This window comes from Apodemus sylvaticus, chromosome 15 (assembly GCF_947179515.1).
Source record: "Apodemus sylvaticus chromosome 15, mApoSyl1.1, whole genome shotgun sequence".
Classification (NCBI taxonomy): Eukaryota; Metazoa; Chordata; class Mammalia; order Rodentia; family Muridae; genus Apodemus; species Apodemus sylvaticus.
Genome location: NC_067486.1, coordinates 504,261 through 521,012, shown reverse-complemented (window position 1 = coordinate 521,012; position 16,752 = coordinate 504,261). Strand labels below are relative to the sequence as shown.

Here is a 16,752-nt window from a genome sequence, read left to right as displayed (position 1 = left end):
ACATGTGTCTATACCAAACAAGCCTGCGGCCCTGTCCCCTAGACTCATGCCTATCTCCCCTCAACCCCCATGTGGGGCAAACATGCACAACTTCCTCCCTTTGAAGGTGACCATGAGGCTTCCACTGCCCACAGCAGATGAGAAATACCTTCTCTGCAGGGCTGGCTTTCTATGTGCAAGCTAACTGGATACTGTGGTGAAAACATGTTTTGACTGGAGCAAGCCAGCCTGACCATGACCTCTAGGTTCCTCAGTTTCAGATCTGAGGGCATCCCAAAAGTTCCAGGATCTCTGGTGCTAGTAACAGTGACCTGGGTGTTGTGCCTCCTCCCATGCCAATAAGAGGAGGCCCAGCTGCCCCAGATTGTCACTGTCTTCTTTAAACCATGGTTCCAGACAGTGGGAGCAAAGTCTTAAGTGGAGTCATATGTGACTTGGTATAACCCTGGACAAAGATCAAGCTCTGCCCTCTTGGAATTCTAGCTAAGTGGAAAGACAGCCCCATCAGAGCTGTGGGCCTTGGCTGTGCAGCCAATCTCCTTTTCTTCAGACCCACTTATGTTGGTCAAAAAGGGTTAGGGTGATAGTCCCCAGAGGCATGGACCTCGCGTAGCCATGTAATACCACCCATCAGCTGGGATGCTCACAGGAGACATGGTGATAAGTCAAACTTCACTCACTTCCCTCCGGAGGCATCAAGTCACAGGTGACTCCTCCAAGAATGGCAATCAGTCAAAGCAGCTCTGTCCAGTGCATATTTGGTACCTCCCATATTGTAAGTGGTTCATATAGAACCGCCCTAAGCAGTCCTCTCTCTGATTGTGTAATTGCTATCCCCAGATAAGGAACTAAAGAAGGCTAGCCTCCTGCCAAAACAGAGCAGTCACTCACTGTCAGTGACTGGAACTAATCCTAGGGTTCCATTTGCAGTCTGTAGTGAGACTAAAAAAGTCTGGGATAGAACATGGACCTAATGGAAGAGGATGACCAGTGTTCTGTGTGAGTGACTACCGATAGAACACCATACATACTATAGCCCCATCTGAGACAAGTCACTCACCTTTTCCCTCTCGATTTCTGCAGGGAGCTCAAAGCCCTTTGCTGCAACAAACACCCAGCTTGATCTGAACTTCATATTCTTGATTTCTTTGCTTCCAAGGGCTTCTATGGCATCCTTTGCTTGAGCCTGTAGTCTAGGCAAAGGAGAAAGCATGAGAAGGTCTCCTGTGGAAGTGTGGTGTGTGTGTGTGTGTGTGTGTGTGTGTGTACACATACTTGAACACATGTACACACATACATGCTTGGTGTGTGAGCACATAAATGTGTGTGCATAATGTGTCTGCATGTGTGTGTGCATGAAAAAAATGTATCCTGGTGCAGATATGGGAGTCAGTACCCTGACATTTGCCATGACCATTTTTCTCTTCCCTTGTAGAAGCATCTCACTCCATGGGCTCTCTAGGAGTTGCCAGTTCCAGGGGTCTTTGTAATCTTCCTGGCTGTCTGCTCTTGTCACATGGGAAAAACCGCACACACTTACTTGGAGCTTCCATCATCATGAGTCACCATGAACAGCAGGGATTTTGAAGGGGTACTCTGAATGAACTTGGTCATTGGCCCGGAGTTATCTGTAGGGTCAAGGCCAGACAGTATTTCAGAGTCTTCTCAGTGAGTGAGGCTGCTACTCTGGCTGTAGGCTTCCTTCCCTTTCTGCTGTCACCTACTCTCTGAATGTCTTGTACACTAGACCCTGAATGTCCCAGGGGTGCCCTGGCTACTTCATCAGTAATGATCTCAGAGGTTCCACGGGAAGCTATCTTAGAGAAGCCTTGGGAACATGGACAACTTGCAGCAGGTACTCAGCAAGCATAAGTCCAAAGACAGAAACAAGGTAAGCCATGCAAAGGGAAAACTCTAAATAAGTTAAGTTAAACCCTGAACCTGAGCTAGCCACACCTGGCACCAAACCCAGCTTCTGCAAGCACCCACAGACTACCTCTGCCATCAGGGATAAGAGGTCAGCCCCAAGGGTCATGTCCTAGAGCACAGTACTCAGAATTGTGACAGACCCTATATTCGATAAACACAAGTCAGAGGAACTCTCTGCCTCTTTGTCAAGCCATGGTTTTGTTTCCCCATGGGGTCTGCACAGTTTAGCCTTCATTTTAATTAGTAGGGATTTTTCCTACCTCCTTCGTACATATCGAAGTACCTTGTCGCTATCACTTTTCCCGTCTCATCTGAAAAGAAAGGAAATGGCCTTTTAAGAGAAAGCTTCCGGGACCCAGTGTGTGCTAGTAGTCCTAGTACCCTTTTTGGTCTCATTACCTCTAAGTAACTCTGGAGGAAATAGGACTGGTGAGGTCCCTAGCCTGAACAGGGGCTGTGTGGTGGGATTATTCTTCCAAATCTTGGACAGAGCAACTCCATCACATGGCCATCTATGTGCCAATCTGCAGCAAAACAGGCTGTCCTTTCCATGGGCTGCAAGCCATCTTTCCCATGGTCAGACAGCATTTGCTAAAACCAGAAACCCTGATAAGAGCAAGGTTGGAACATACAGAGACAGGTAACTTGAGCTTGATTTTTGTACCCCACAAAGTATGAGCTTGCAGTCACCTCTGCCTCTTCAACACTAGGTAGTGGGCTGAACTAGGCTTGTTTAACTTTGGAGCCTGGGAGCCTATAAAATAGGGCCTTGGTAGGCAGAGGGTTGGGAGGCAGCTATGGCAAGGCTCTGTGAGCTCTTCAGGCTCCAGGTAACAACCTGAATGAATTCATTTATGTCACCAGGCTAGTCCTGTTGGACTCCTTGTCTGTCCTATCTGTTCCTTCCTTATTTGGGCTGATTAGAAGTTCCTTTTACTTCTCCCAGGGAGGTCATGCAGCAATAGGCTGATCTCCAAGGAGCACCTCCATCAGGGAAGGAGGTGCCTGGCCACCTCTCTAGGACTCTCTGAATTTGGTTAAATACTAGATCTTAATGATCCTCTCCTTTCCTCTCTTAACTATTGGAATCCCTAGATCTTTCCACTTCACACTAGGTGTCCAGAGGGGTCATACAACTAAGAGTGTTTTGTCGTGTCCCATAGCTCTACAGTCACAGGCTCTGTAATCAGATGCTTCCTGCATGACTCCTTGTTCTCTGACCTGCTATGGTTCTTATTGCAAAAGACCCTTAAAAACACTAAGACCCCAGAGGAAGCCATTGCACCTGCACAGGTTTCCAAGGCCCACTGCAGTCAAAAGGAACTGGTCAGTGTTGTCACCCTCCATTGGGTCCCCAGGATCCAAGAGCAAAAGAATCCAGGGCTAGGGTCTACATGGATCTGAGCTTCACTGTGTCCCTTCAGCCTACTCTTCCTCAATGGCAAAGTCTTTTTTAGATTCAGTTTTTGGTTATTTTTTGTTGGACCATAAATGCTGTGTAAAGTAAGTCTTTTAGGAAAAAATTATGTGAATTCGGATTTCATTACAGTGTAAACCTTGATGTGAGGAAACATGTTGAAAAACCATGGTCTTGACCTGGGGAAGTCTCTCAGTGGATAAAATGCTTGCCTAGCAAGCATAAGGAACTGAGTTCAAATTCCAAAAACTCATGTAAAGCTGACAGTGACGTGTGAATCTGAAATCCCAGGACTCTGGATATGAGAGGCAGAGAATCAGGGGCCTGCTAGTCTGCAATGCACAGTGGCAAAAAACAAAAGAAAAAGAAAACCAAAAACCCAACAATGAAAGCAAACAAAAAACCCAAAGAGATCTAAGGAGAGATCTCAAAGAAAGAGTTAAGCGAACACCTATATCTGAGGTTGTTCTTTGACCTCCACATACACTATGACATACATGTGCCCACACCATATGAATATGAATAAATACACAGAGAGAGGGGGCATGGAGAGATTTTTTTAAAAAGAAACATAGAAACATCAAGGTTTCTGTGGAAATCCTATTCCAGGCTCTGAGGAAATTTCTGAGAAACACATGTGTCACTTACAGTCCATGACAGCAATGTTTATCCCTCTTGCCACATTCCCCGTCTTCTCTCCTAATATCCTGAAAAGTGAGTGAGAGAAAGTCAAGAAACTCCTACCCAGGCAGGATGAGCAGCCCTCCCTCACCAGCCCTTCTGTGCTCAGGGCCTTGACACGCCCTCTCCTTCCTGCTACTCCTCACACTGATATGGAGTGGCTGGGACTGCTCCCCCAAACAACCCCACCCTTGATCTACATACCTGTAGGATTTAGATTCAGTTTCTGGGTGCTCAGAAACTGTATTTCATCTTACAGTCTGGATCAATGGTCTGACGGGAAGGGAAGGTTCTTCATCAAGGCTTTCATACTGCGTGCCTCTCAGCCCCAGAGAAGCCATGCCTGGACTCATAGACGTGAGGGAGGACAGCAGCTTCAAACTGGGATTCCTCAGGCCTCTGCTTCCTTCCCCATTCAGGGCCTGCAGGTTCTACCTGCCTCATCCTTTCACCCACCCACCAAGACCAACCCAGATTATCTCCTTAATAAGCACTTCCTACTGCATCACTTAATTTTTTGCTTTCCTTTTTAAAAGACTTTAATTTTTAATGGGTGTACAGTTTAATGGGTGAGTACAGTGCTTGAGGAGGTCACAAGATGGTATAGGATACCCTGGAGCTGAAGTTAAAGACAGTTGTGAGCTGCCTAACATGAGTGCTAGGAAATGAGGTCAGATCCTCTAGAAGAACAGTAAATGCTTTTAACTGCTGAGACAGCTCACTAGCCTTTTTTGCTTATCAGTTGGAGAAGATGAGATGTCAACATCATATATAATTTTAATTCTAGTTTCATACCCTAAATCCAGGAAGACTAAAGGATGTCCTAGAGATGAGAATTGTCATCAGAAGTCATAGAATACTGTTTAGGATGTGTAAATTATATGTGCATATGGTATGTCCTTATGCATACATGTGTTTGCATATATGCATAAGTATGTTGTATGTGTGGTATGTATACAAGTTGTATGTGTGCATAGTTTTGCATGTGTGCACGCATGAATTGTATCTGTGTTTGCATATGTGTATGTATAAACATGTTTGAAAATCTGTTGTATGTTTATAGTTATGTGCATATTATGGACCTTTGCTGAGATTGGCATCAAGGAATCAGTAGTATAAAGAGAATCTGAAGTTTGTCCTTCATGTCAAAGCTATAAGGTAGGTAACAGGTGCTTTAATATTCTGCCTCTGGCATGTTTAACTGAAAGCCTCCAGGAGTCTCAGGGTCTAGCTAGTACTTTCTGAGTGTCAAAGAATAGTTCAGAAGTGCCCAAAGAGAGGCAAGGAAGGACTTCCATTCTCAGTAGTGAAAAACTGGGTAGCCCTAACTCCACAGGAAGCAATATATGAGGAAGAACACATTTTTAAAAGATCTGTTAGGATAAGAGAGAGCCCTGAAATGTAGCTAAGAAATTCCCAAGCCAACAAGTGACTGAAGACAGACATTTCAGAGGTGAGTCTAACACTGAAGGAGACCTTTGCTCTCTCAGGATGGGAGCCCAGAGAAGTCAACAGTGCTTTTGAAAGCCATGGAGGCCTTAGACAAAAAAGTCTGAAGGGAAATCAAAGGCCTCATCAAATCTCTTGGATTTTATTGTGTTAGTCACAAGTCATAAAGGGTTAGGTAAAGAAGACAAAAACCAGAATTTGGGGCCTTTAGCTCAGATTTTATTAAACTGGGCAACCCAGAAAACAGTTACATTTAAAATGTTCATGTCACCTTGGCCTACCAATAGTTTCAGGTCCCTGGGAACAGTACATGAGAAAAGAAAACAGAGACTCCCTTCTTTCTGTGCTTCATCTGTGACTGGGGAATGCCCCTGCTGGGCTGTGCTGGGAGCTTGGCCCAGGCTTGGTGATGATGTGCCTTAAGAGGCTGTGGAACTCCCTGGAGAAGGGCAAATGCCTTTAGAGTACATCCATTCCTCAAACAGCAATTGTAAAAGGGCAAACCTGGCTACTGAGTTCCTCTGGCTTGCAATCTCTGTGTCTACTCCAGTTATTGTGAAGTCACTTGCTAGGAGGCAGGGCCAGTCACGCTCTTAACCCTCCTGAGGTATGAGACAAAGTTCGTTTCTACCACAAACCATCCAGCTTCTCATATTCATTACAGTGGTGAAAAACTGATTAGTTTGTGTCTCTTGCTGCTATATTTAAAGAAATTCTCAGATGTACTGCCTGGCACACAGTCAGAAGAAGCTTAACACACTAGGAAAGACATCAACAGAAGCAAGAGCAAAAGGAGCCAGCAGACAACAGTGGCAGACTCACGGGCTCCAGCCAGCCAACAGAACTCTGAGATAACAGCATTTAATGCATTCAAAACAAAAATTTCAATTGGGAGTCAAAACAAAACAAAAAACAACAGAAAAGGCAGGCTCACACGGACAAAACAAATGATTTTAAAAACTAAAATGACAAGATAATCTAAAAATACTAGTTGGTGACTGGTTTTAAGGACAGATTAGACACAGTAGAAGAGACCAGTGGTGACATTAAAAAACAGTTCTGTCCACAGTAAAGGACAGAGAGAGAAATGGGACAGATGGGAAGTAAACTGTGAGGTGTGAGGAATAGTTCCAAGGGTCAATTACAAGCAAGAAATGAGCTGAGTGCCAGCATTCATTGTTCTCTAAGTGACAGAATGCGACTGCCTCTGCAGAATCCTGCCACTATGAGGGTACAGAGTTCCACCATGATGCTCTGTACCCTCAGACAATGAACCAGAATAAATATTTTCTCATTTAAGTTGCTTTTTCTCAAGCATGTCATCATAGCAATGGAAAAGAAACCGGAAATTTGTCAAACACAATGAAAAACACTTGTTTAAGAAGTCTCAAAATGCCAAAATAAGATAAAACAGGGGCACACCAGGGTGCAAATGCTGAAATAAAAGATGAATACAAATTCTGTAGAAGTAATCTGAAATGTACTGAGCACAATAAGACCCAGATATGAGTTTCCACCTTGTATTCCACTAAACGCATTATCTCTCTAGAGATGCACAGTTGAGCGTTACCGGCTACTAAGCAGAGCTATGCTCAAAACTGGTAGGGGGCAACTTAGAGAATCCTGTGCTGCTTCTACTAAATAACTGTATTTGTAGTTAAAATCTTCTCGCAAAGGAAAGGCCAAGACTGGGTGGCTTCACTGATGGAACAATTATCAAAAGAGACTATGAAAATCCAACCAAGGACACATAAAGCCCTCAGAGACACCTATCACTCCTCCCCAGGAATACAGTGGTGTTCTTATTCCCGATGTGATTAAGCCTTGTCAGAGGTTAGGAACATACAAGTGCAGCCTAACAGAAGAGATGCAGCCAAGCAGACACCCATCTTCTTATACACAGTACTTACAGTTCGTCCTCAAAGCAGATCTTGGCATATTTGTCTCGGCCACCACCACTGAGCAGCCGGTAGGCATAGGTGTCAGGAGGACATGGGGACCAATGGTCACATTTTTGTCTTTTGGGGGCTGGGGCTGTAAAGACAAAAACAGGACAATCACAGTCCTTTTCCACAGGTGACTGCTGTGTGGTAGTAGCAGTTCTGTTCCAGGACCAACTCCTAGTATGGGGGAGAAACCCTTGAAGCAAAGTTGGTAGCTGCTTTTGGATCCTGGGAACACTTCTCAAGATGCATGCCTGATGTAATCTGATTTTGTCTTCTTGCACCAGCCGGGGATACTGAGCATGGGCAGTGACTCCAGAGGTGTTGGGATAGCTGACCACAGTGTCTGACTCACAACATACTGAACACTGGTGGACACAAGATTTCAGGCAGGATGCAGCAAACATGAACTCCACTTCAGGACATGTGACCCTAGAAGATATGCATTGCATGGCCATTCCACAGATGAAGAATACATGCTTTTCTCAAGCACACAGAGAGCATTTGCCATACTTAACCTTTACTAAAACACAGAGAAGCAACTAGAACATTCTCCAATGAAGAGCTTGTGTAACGGAATAAAATAAAATACAATGAACGTAAGATTGAAAGAATATCTAAACAATCACTTGGTCTTTCAAACTGACTCAGCAGTTAAGGGCACTGGCTGCTCTTGCACAGAGCCAGGGTTCAATTTCCAGCACCCACGTGGTGGCTCACCACTGTAACTCCAGATCCAGTGCCCTCCTCTGGCTCCACAGGCACTGTAAGTCATTTATACATGCAAAATACCCACATACATAAAATTTGGTTTCATTTACGTATTAGTAATATTTTTATTATTTTGTTTTATTTTTTGTTTGTTTGTTTTGTTTCTCTGAGTAGTCCTGGCTGTCCTGGAACTCACTCTGTATACCAGGCTGGTCTTAAACTCAGATATCAGCCTGCTTCCACCTCCCAGATGCTGGGAATAGAAACATGAGTCAACAATTCCTGGCTTATTTTGCCTGTCTGTCTGTTTGTCTGTCTATACAGGGTCTCACTATGCAGTTTTGGCTGTCCTAGAACTCACTATATATACCCAGCTGGCATCAAACTTACAGAGATCCATTTGCCCCTGCCTCCTGCCTCCTGCCTCCTGCCTCCTGCCTCCTGCCTCCTGCCTCCTGCCTCCTGCCTCCTGCCTCCTGCCTCCTGCCTCCTGCCTCCTGCCTCCTGCCTCCTGCCTCCTGCCTCCTGCCTCCTGCCTCCTGCCTCCTGCCTCCTGCCTCCTGCCTCCTGCCTCCTGCCTCCTGCCTCCTGCCTCCTGCCTCCTGCCTCCTGCCTCCTGCCTCCTGCCTCCTGCCTCCTGCCTCCTGCCTCCTGCCTCCTGCCTCCTGCCTCCTGCCTCCTGCCTCCTGCCTCTCTGTCTGCCTCTCTGTCTGCCTCCCTGCCTGCCTCCCTGCCTGCCTCTCTGCCTGCCTCCCTGCCTGCCTCTCTACCTCTCCTCTGCTTCTCTTCTGCCCCTGCCTCTTGGATTAAAGGCATTTTCTGGGATTAAAGGCATTCACTACAACACTGGCTAAAAAAATTTTTTTTAAATATTTTAAAATGTTTTAAATGTCTTCTGACAACATAATAGTGAAACCAGAAATGAGGAATTTCAGAAGCTAAACTACAGGGTCCTGAGTAATCATGTATCAGAGAAAATCTAAACTATCTTAATAGGACATTGTACACCCTGTAGCTCAGTACTTGGGAGGTTGGGGCAAGAGAATTGTGTGTTCAAAGCCAGTCTGTGCTATTTGCCACAATCCATCAATCACTATCCTAAAACAATGAAAACAAAACACAACAAAAATTACTAAGATGTATGGAATTCAGCAGAAATAACTATAAAAGAGATGTTTACAGCAATAAACACCCACTTCGGGGAAGAGGAAGGCTCTCAGGTAAACGCCCTGATATTCTCCTCAAGGAACAATAACAAGAAGAAAAAACTAAGCCTGTGAAAGGAGAGGGAGAGAAATAAAGTGGATCTGAGCAGAAATGGGTAAAATAGAGAAGACAGAAAACAGAAAAGATCAATGGAGCAAAGACTCATTTTATGGAAAAAATATCAGCAAAAATTAGTATGCTAGATTTTAACAAGAGAGAGAGTGAGGAGATTCAAATAAAATCATGTATAGAAAAAGAGAAATTTTGATGCCACAGGAGAGAGGCTGCTACTCAGATGAACAATTCTCATACCACAACAGAGTGACCTGAGAAGAACTCCATACATTCTTACAACTTACCAAAACCAAATCATGAAGAAATAGAAAACCAAACAGACCAGTTACAAACACAGGCTGAACCAGGAATAAAATGCCCATCACTGTACAAAAGTCTAGGACCAGATGGCTACACTGCTGACTTCTACCAGACATTTAAAGTTCCTTTTCAAACTCCTCAAAAGACTTTAAGGGATGGGGGGGAGGTGCAGGGGGCGGTGCAGGGGGGGTGGGGGGGAGTGTTTCTGAACTATTACAGGAGGCCAGCATTATGGAAGTCAGCTTCTCTCTCTCCCTCTCCCTTCCCCCCCCCCCCACTGGCCCTCCCCTTCTCCCTCTAACTAGGAACAAGTTAAGGGCACTCTGTCTCACCACATTTATTAAATGTACTGCTAAAAGCCTCTGCTACAGCAGTTATGCAAGAAAGAGAAGCTAAACATCAAAAAAAGTCAGAAACTTATGCAGTCTGTTTGCTATGGGCATGATCCAATAGAGTGCACTGACTTCATGAAAAACTGTTAAAACTGACAAATTCAGCAAAGCTTCATTCAGGACACAAAACACACATACACATACACACACACACCAATATTAATATATCTGTACTCTAACAATTAACTATGCAAAAGAAACTGAAGTGTCTAATTTATAATTGCTATTAAACAGTAAAATACTTGAGAATAAATTCAACCAAGAAAGTAGATGTCCTATATGTTATAAACTACACAACAGATGACAGTTCTAAGTAGCATGGCCTGTTTGTGAACTAGAATAATTAATATTCTGAAAACATTCATACTTTCCAATGTAATCCCAGATTCAAAATCCCAATGTTGTTCTTCACAGAGATAGAATGTTTGCATGGCTGGCAAGATGGCTAGGTTCAAACACACTGAGCTGGGCTTAGTCCTTGAACCACATGGTAGAAGGTAAGAACTTACACTCCCTTTATTTTTTCTCTGACCCTCGCACATGCGCTCCACACACAGGCATATACACACACAATCAAACAGTCATTAAAATGAAAGAAAAACAAAAATTGTATGTGGGACCACGAAAGATCCTTAAAAGCCAAAACAAAAAAATCTAGAAGTGGTTTGTAAATTGTATTACAAAACTCTAGCAATCAAAACAAGTTATCATCATTAAAACAAATATATCAACCAATGGAACAGGAGAGAGAGAGCCCAGAAATAAATCCCCACATTCAGTCTTTCAAGTTTTGGAAGAGATGCATTGACCAAAGAGGGTAAAGAGACTGTTTAATAAATGGTGTTACAAACTAGACAATACAGGTGGATAAAGCCAAGTTATCTCACATCTTACACAACAGCAGGAACTCAAAACGGATCAAAGATTGAGTGTAAAAGTAGAAACTGTAAAACACAGGGGAAACCCACAGTCCTGTTGGCCAGGCAATGACTTTCCTGAAATGACCTCAAAGGCACAGAAGCACAGGCAACAGAGGAGAACATAAGACAGTGCAAAGAAAGAGACGACCAGCAAAACAGGAAATAGTTCTGGGCCAGTTATTAGATACAGGTCTAAGGTCCAAAGTACATAAGGAACCCCAGAAGTTAAATGACAAGTGATGTTTTAAACCTGATTTAAAAACAGGCTGAGAGGTGGCCAGGATGGCACCCAGATCCTGTTCCTGAATTTTTCCTGCATCTTCCTGGGTATTTCTGAAGGTGATGAAGTCAGTGTGCTAATGAGAAACTATACTCCTGTGCTCATACGTGTATACAATAAGAATACTATCCAGCCTTAAAAATGAAGTCACATCCTGTCACTTTGGGAAAACTGGAGGGCATCCAACTAAATGAAATAAGCCAAGAATATAAAGGCAAATACCACAAAACCTCCCTCACATGTGTAATCTAAAGAAGTGAAGAAACACAAACCAACAGCAGAGAGTGGTTACCAGAGCCTGGGAAGGCTAAAGCACGCAGGAGGGAGATGGGGACAGCTTTGTCAGAGAATACATGTGAGTCAGATCTGAGCCTGTTAGATCGAGAGATTTGCCATGAGATGCAGTTAATAAAATGCATTGTTTATACACTTGAAAGTTGATACAGGGGCCACCTGTACGTATTATTAACATGTAAAACAACTTCCAGACAAAAGATTTGCTGTTGAGCTCCAGTTAGTCATCCCACAGTGCTTGCACAGATCAAAATGTCACCCTGTAATTCAATGCTTGAATTGTAAAATTAATGAGTCTATTGAAAGCCATTGAGGCCAGTGAGAAAGATCCACAGAGAAAAGAAACTTGGTACCAAGCTGGAGGACTTGACCTTGACTTCTCAGAATCTACATGTTGGAAAGAGAATCAACTCTCAAAAGTTATCCTATGACCACAACACCTCAGCAAATGCACATGTGTGCATGAGGGTAATACTTCTTTTTAAAGAATAGGAACTGTGATTGGGTGAACAGCACTGTCCCTGGAAGAACCTGATGGAACAAGTCAAGGTTCAGAGTGCTGTCATGATGCTGGCTGTACTACTGTGTCCCTGATGGACATGGCCCTAGACATGGCTTCTTGGTGACCACTGTCCTCTGTACCCAAAAGGAGAAAATGGCAAAGATGGCTCCCTCTCCTTCAGGCTGTTCTAGGCTCCTTTTTGCCTGTGTGCTATCTCTTCAGCCCAGTCCCCTGACACCAGCATTTCCATGATATCTTTTTATTGTATTTTGCTAACTCTAGCCTACAGTTTCCTTTGCTTTTTAAAATTTCTCCAGGAAATCAGAGATTTAATGTTAATATCCAATCATATCACAGCACCTCCACAGTCTGCTGTCCTGGAACAGCACCAGGGTAGATCTGGGGTGCAGATCAATAGCACAACACACGAAGAACAAGCTGGGGTGCACATCTACTATAAAGAGAAAGAAGAGAACCACAGGAGAACCACAGGAGACCATGAGACCAAGGACAGTGCTCTGATCAGCTTCTACTAATTCTCTTTCTACAGATTCTGATTTTTTTTAGACCAAAAAAAAAAAAAAAAAAGTCCTATAAACCTTTACTCTTGAGAAGGAATCTTTACTATTCTTCCTTTACAACCACATCCTTCCATATCATTGGGCTTTCTCGGGAACCTGCTTGAGGTTTAATTAAGATGCAGAAACATTTATAAAGTTCAAGGCTGTTGGTCTTTTGCTGGGACAGTCTTTCCACTCGCCTTTTACTTAACCCCACTTCTCCACTGCATCTCTCCATATGGTTCTCTCTGCCTGCTTTCTAGCTCCAACCTGCCTCCCTTCTGTCTTCATCTGCCTATGCGTCTGCCTGCATCTCTGCATCTGCCTGCATCTCTGCATCTGCCTGCATCTCTGCATCTGCCTGCATCTCTGCATCTGCCTGCATCTCTGCTGGTATTTCCTGCCCCAGGTCCAGCGGCCAACTCTTTAATTCCTTACTCAAGCTGCTGGCTTTGGGGGCTGCCTGGGAAAGATTGCCTTCCCCACAGCAGCTTACCTTTCTTTCAAAGACGGTGAGAAAGTGCCCTTTACGTCTGCTCCTAGCCTGGCACTGCTGGCTCCAAACAATTGAAAACAGAAGCACATGGTTTTTTATAGCCAGAAAACACAGTATCTGTGGAGCATCCCAGCACTTCTGGTCTCTTCCATACACACAAAGGCATCTTCAAAGTCAGAATATGGATTAAACACATTTAGACAGCATAGTGTGTTAATCTTACATTTCAAGTACAATACTTAACGTGGTTCTCTGGACAAGCTCCAGACAATAAACTTGTAAATCAACTACTCAACTCTTAACATGAAAAAGTGCTGTATATGCATTAGCTTTCCAGTATTTAGACATTTTTAACACTCTAGTGTTTTAACAATCTAAAAAGATGGTGTGTGTGTGTGTGTATGTGTGTGTGTGTGCTTATGCTTGCATAGCAAGCATTCATACCACTTAGTTATATTCCCAGCCCCAGGTTAACAATTGTCAAGGTTTAATAATGATTACCATTCCTTGGATATTCACCTGAAAAAGCATGGAGCAGAACATCTTTAAACGCAAGGAACATACTGTTTAAAAGTGGGTGCTCTCTGGTTTCCAACTTTGCCAACATTTACATCTATAAATTTAGTTTAGAGAGATGGGTTCTCAGAATGCTGGGTACAAAGCCTCCTCAGCTGTCTGGGAACTGGGTGAGAGCCCATTCATAAGCACTGTGTGTACTCATAAATGTGCTACGGCTATAGAGGTAGAGGTTTAAACAAACCCTAATGGTTGTCTAAAGAGAAGCCCTTTGGGCATCATATACTTGTCAGGTCCCAGAGGACAGACAGGACAGAACAACAACCAGTGTGGCCAATTGGTACAAGAGACAGGGAAAGAAACCACAAAAGGCAGTTTAACTTGGTTATAAATCCAGCTGCAAAATATAAGCAAGAAAATTGAATATGATGGTCATTCAAAGACCTCCCAGAATTGAGGAAGTAGCAGCCTGACTGTTCCAAGGACTTGGCTCTGTAAACTCCATAACATTTAGAAAGCAGCGAGAAGTTAAATTAGTCATTAGACCTCAGAGTAACAAAGAACGAACAAGGAAGCAAAAAAGCATTTCTTTCCCCAAACACAGGAAAAGTTTATAACATAATTAGTGTGTATTAGAATATATACCTGCAGGATGTAATTACAGCTGCAGGGATGGGTCAGCAAACACATTAAATGCCAGTTTTAACATATGTAGATACATATGAGTTAAGGTTTCTCTGTGTAGCCCTAGTTGGCCTGGAACTTGCTATGTAGACCAGGCTGATCTTGAATTTTGGGAGATCTACCTGCCTTTGCCCCTGCCTCTGCTGGGATTAAAGGTGTGAGCCACCATACCAGCTCTTTAAAATATATTTTGCATTGTAAACATAGCAGCAAAACATTTTCAAGTCTATTTATTTCAGATTTATTAAAATTTTAAAAAACTTTGTGAGACTGAAAAGATCAACGGGGTAAGTTTCCCTCCCTGCCCCATATTTCATAAGCCCACCTCCCTTAGTCCTCTGAGGGCTCTGGATCCACAGCACCTAGCACTAAGAGCTCAAGTGACAATCCCAAGAAGCATGTGGGCTCTATCTTGATCATGTGACAGATTTCCAGGCAGGGGTGACAGGTTCTGAGCCAATAGAAGACAGCCCCCTTTCCTCTGGGATGGGAAGATCTTCACTGCCAAAGGCACACATACCTTCGGAAAAGCCATGGGCTGGGCTCTCCCAGCTAGGCTATCCCTTGTTCCTTGTTCTTCATTTACCTGTCAGTCAAAGTGGTTTGGGGCTCTGGAACCAGGTGGGTTGACCAGTCTAACAAGCAAACAAGAGCCTGCCAGCTCTGTTGGCTCCACCCCACAGTTACCTGTCAACAGCCAGGTGTACCTGACTCACTGTAAAAGGGGCTGCTTGCCCCCTCCTCTCTCTCTTGCTCTATAGCTCCTGCACTGTCCCCTTGCTCCTGCTCCCCTACTCCACCCAGCCTCTACTCCTCTACTCTTTCTCTCTACCTTTTTCTATCTCTATTACCCTCTCAACTCCCCTTCCCATGCCCTGAAAAAAATTCTATTTTATACTATACTGTTGTGTAGTTGGTCCCACTGAGGCACTACCTTCCCCCATACCTGGCTACACCTTCACCGAACATATTCCTTCTCTTCCTTTTTATAAAACACAACATGCTCAATATACCGGGCCACAGACTCACTAGATCTCCCCAGTGTGGATATAAAAGGGTCTCCCTGGCCTCCTCCTGTGAGACAAGCAACAGAGAATGACAAAGGGCTGAGAAATGAACAGACAGAACGTGGCTTGGAGGTAGACAACAGCCCTGGAGCTGCTTCATTGGAGGCTAACACCCACTGCAGAACTTGGAAGTATGTACTATGTATGCCTGCTATACAGAGACTTAGAATGACAACTCGGGGTGAAGATTCTATGCTTTCTTGCTTTCAAATTCATTAATCACTAAAAGAATATTTTTTGCTGTATTATAAACAATGCTCAGGTATCTGTGGCAGAGCACTTTCTGAGTCAGGCTTGTGCTTTAACAATTTCATACATGTTATAATGCATTCTGATCGTTCTCTCCATACATTTTTTTGAGTACAATTTAACATTAACATTTTCCCAGGTGGTAGATAGGTTACCATCTATGGGGACAGGTCCCATGCTTAGGGTGAGAAACTGGAGCAAGACCTCATGCATAGTCAGGGGCGGTTTTTTAGCCTGGATTCGGACCCCCTGGCATGCCAATGCCATCTCAAGTTGGTGCTGTTTCATATGGATATGTGCAGGTGAACTTCTGGAAGGCAGGCCTTTGATTTTCTTCAGAGTCCCTGGGCATCATGGAGCAGCAGTGGCCAGAGTGACATAGAGGTGAATGTTTGTTTTCTTGAAAGGCCTGAGAATGAGTGGGAGACCAGTATGTTTTTGGTCTGGTTTTGGTTTTTAGTAATGTATTTATCATCTGTAATGGGATTCAATGCCCTCTTCTGGTATGTCTGAAGACAGTGACAGTATACTCACATACATGAAATAAATAAATAAATCTTATAAAACAAAACCAAACAAAAACCAAAGTAATGTATTCACCAAACCTTCCACTCATTTCCTAGGAGCACAGAACGACTCTGTGTGAATAGAGAGAGGGCCTGTTCCTCAGTCCAGGATCCACAGCTCCCTTCCACCTGGTTGTGTCCCACAAGGTCACTGAGGACCTCATCTAGCCTCAGTGCTTCAGATGAATCCTCTTTTTTCCCAAGACAGTTGACAGCTGAAATCCAAAGGGACAAGCAGAGGCTAAGGTCCCTGGTCCCCATGAACCCTGCTCATACCAAGACCAATCAGCTCATACCAAACCCAGAGTCAAAAAGTTCCAGCCTGCCTCTCAAAAGGAAATACTGTCTCCAGGACTCCAAACAAGCCCATTAAATCCTGCTATTTTAGTCACTCTTCTGCTGCAAAGAAACACCATGAATAAGGCAACTCTTAAAAAAGAAAGCATTTAGTTGGGGGTGTGCTTACAGTTGTAGCGGTTTAGTACCACTATAATCATGGCAGGTAACATGGTGCT

General features: G+C 43.9%; 1 protein-coding gene across 1 annotated transcript in view; it reads right to left on the bottom strand.

Annotated features, from left to right (window-relative positions):
- Fam3b (FAM3 metabolism regulating signaling molecule B) overlaps nt 1-16,752 on the bottom strand; it is a 28,097-nt gene that overhangs the window by 3,713 nt on the left and 7,632 nt on the right. The window contains exons 3-7 of the mRNA XM_052159080.1: nt 7,387-7,510; nt 3,995-4,053; nt 2,190-2,240; nt 1,541-1,628; nt 1,061-1,193 (exon numbers count right to left, since the gene is read on the bottom strand). Of these exons, the coding sequence (XP_052015040.1) occupies nt 1,061-1,193; nt 1,541-1,628; nt 2,190-2,240; nt 3,995-4,053; nt 7,387-7,510 (455 nt within the window). The remainder of the gene's footprint in view (nt 1-1,060; nt 1,194-1,540; nt 1,629-2,189; nt 2,241-3,994; nt 4,054-7,386; nt 7,511-16,752) is intronic.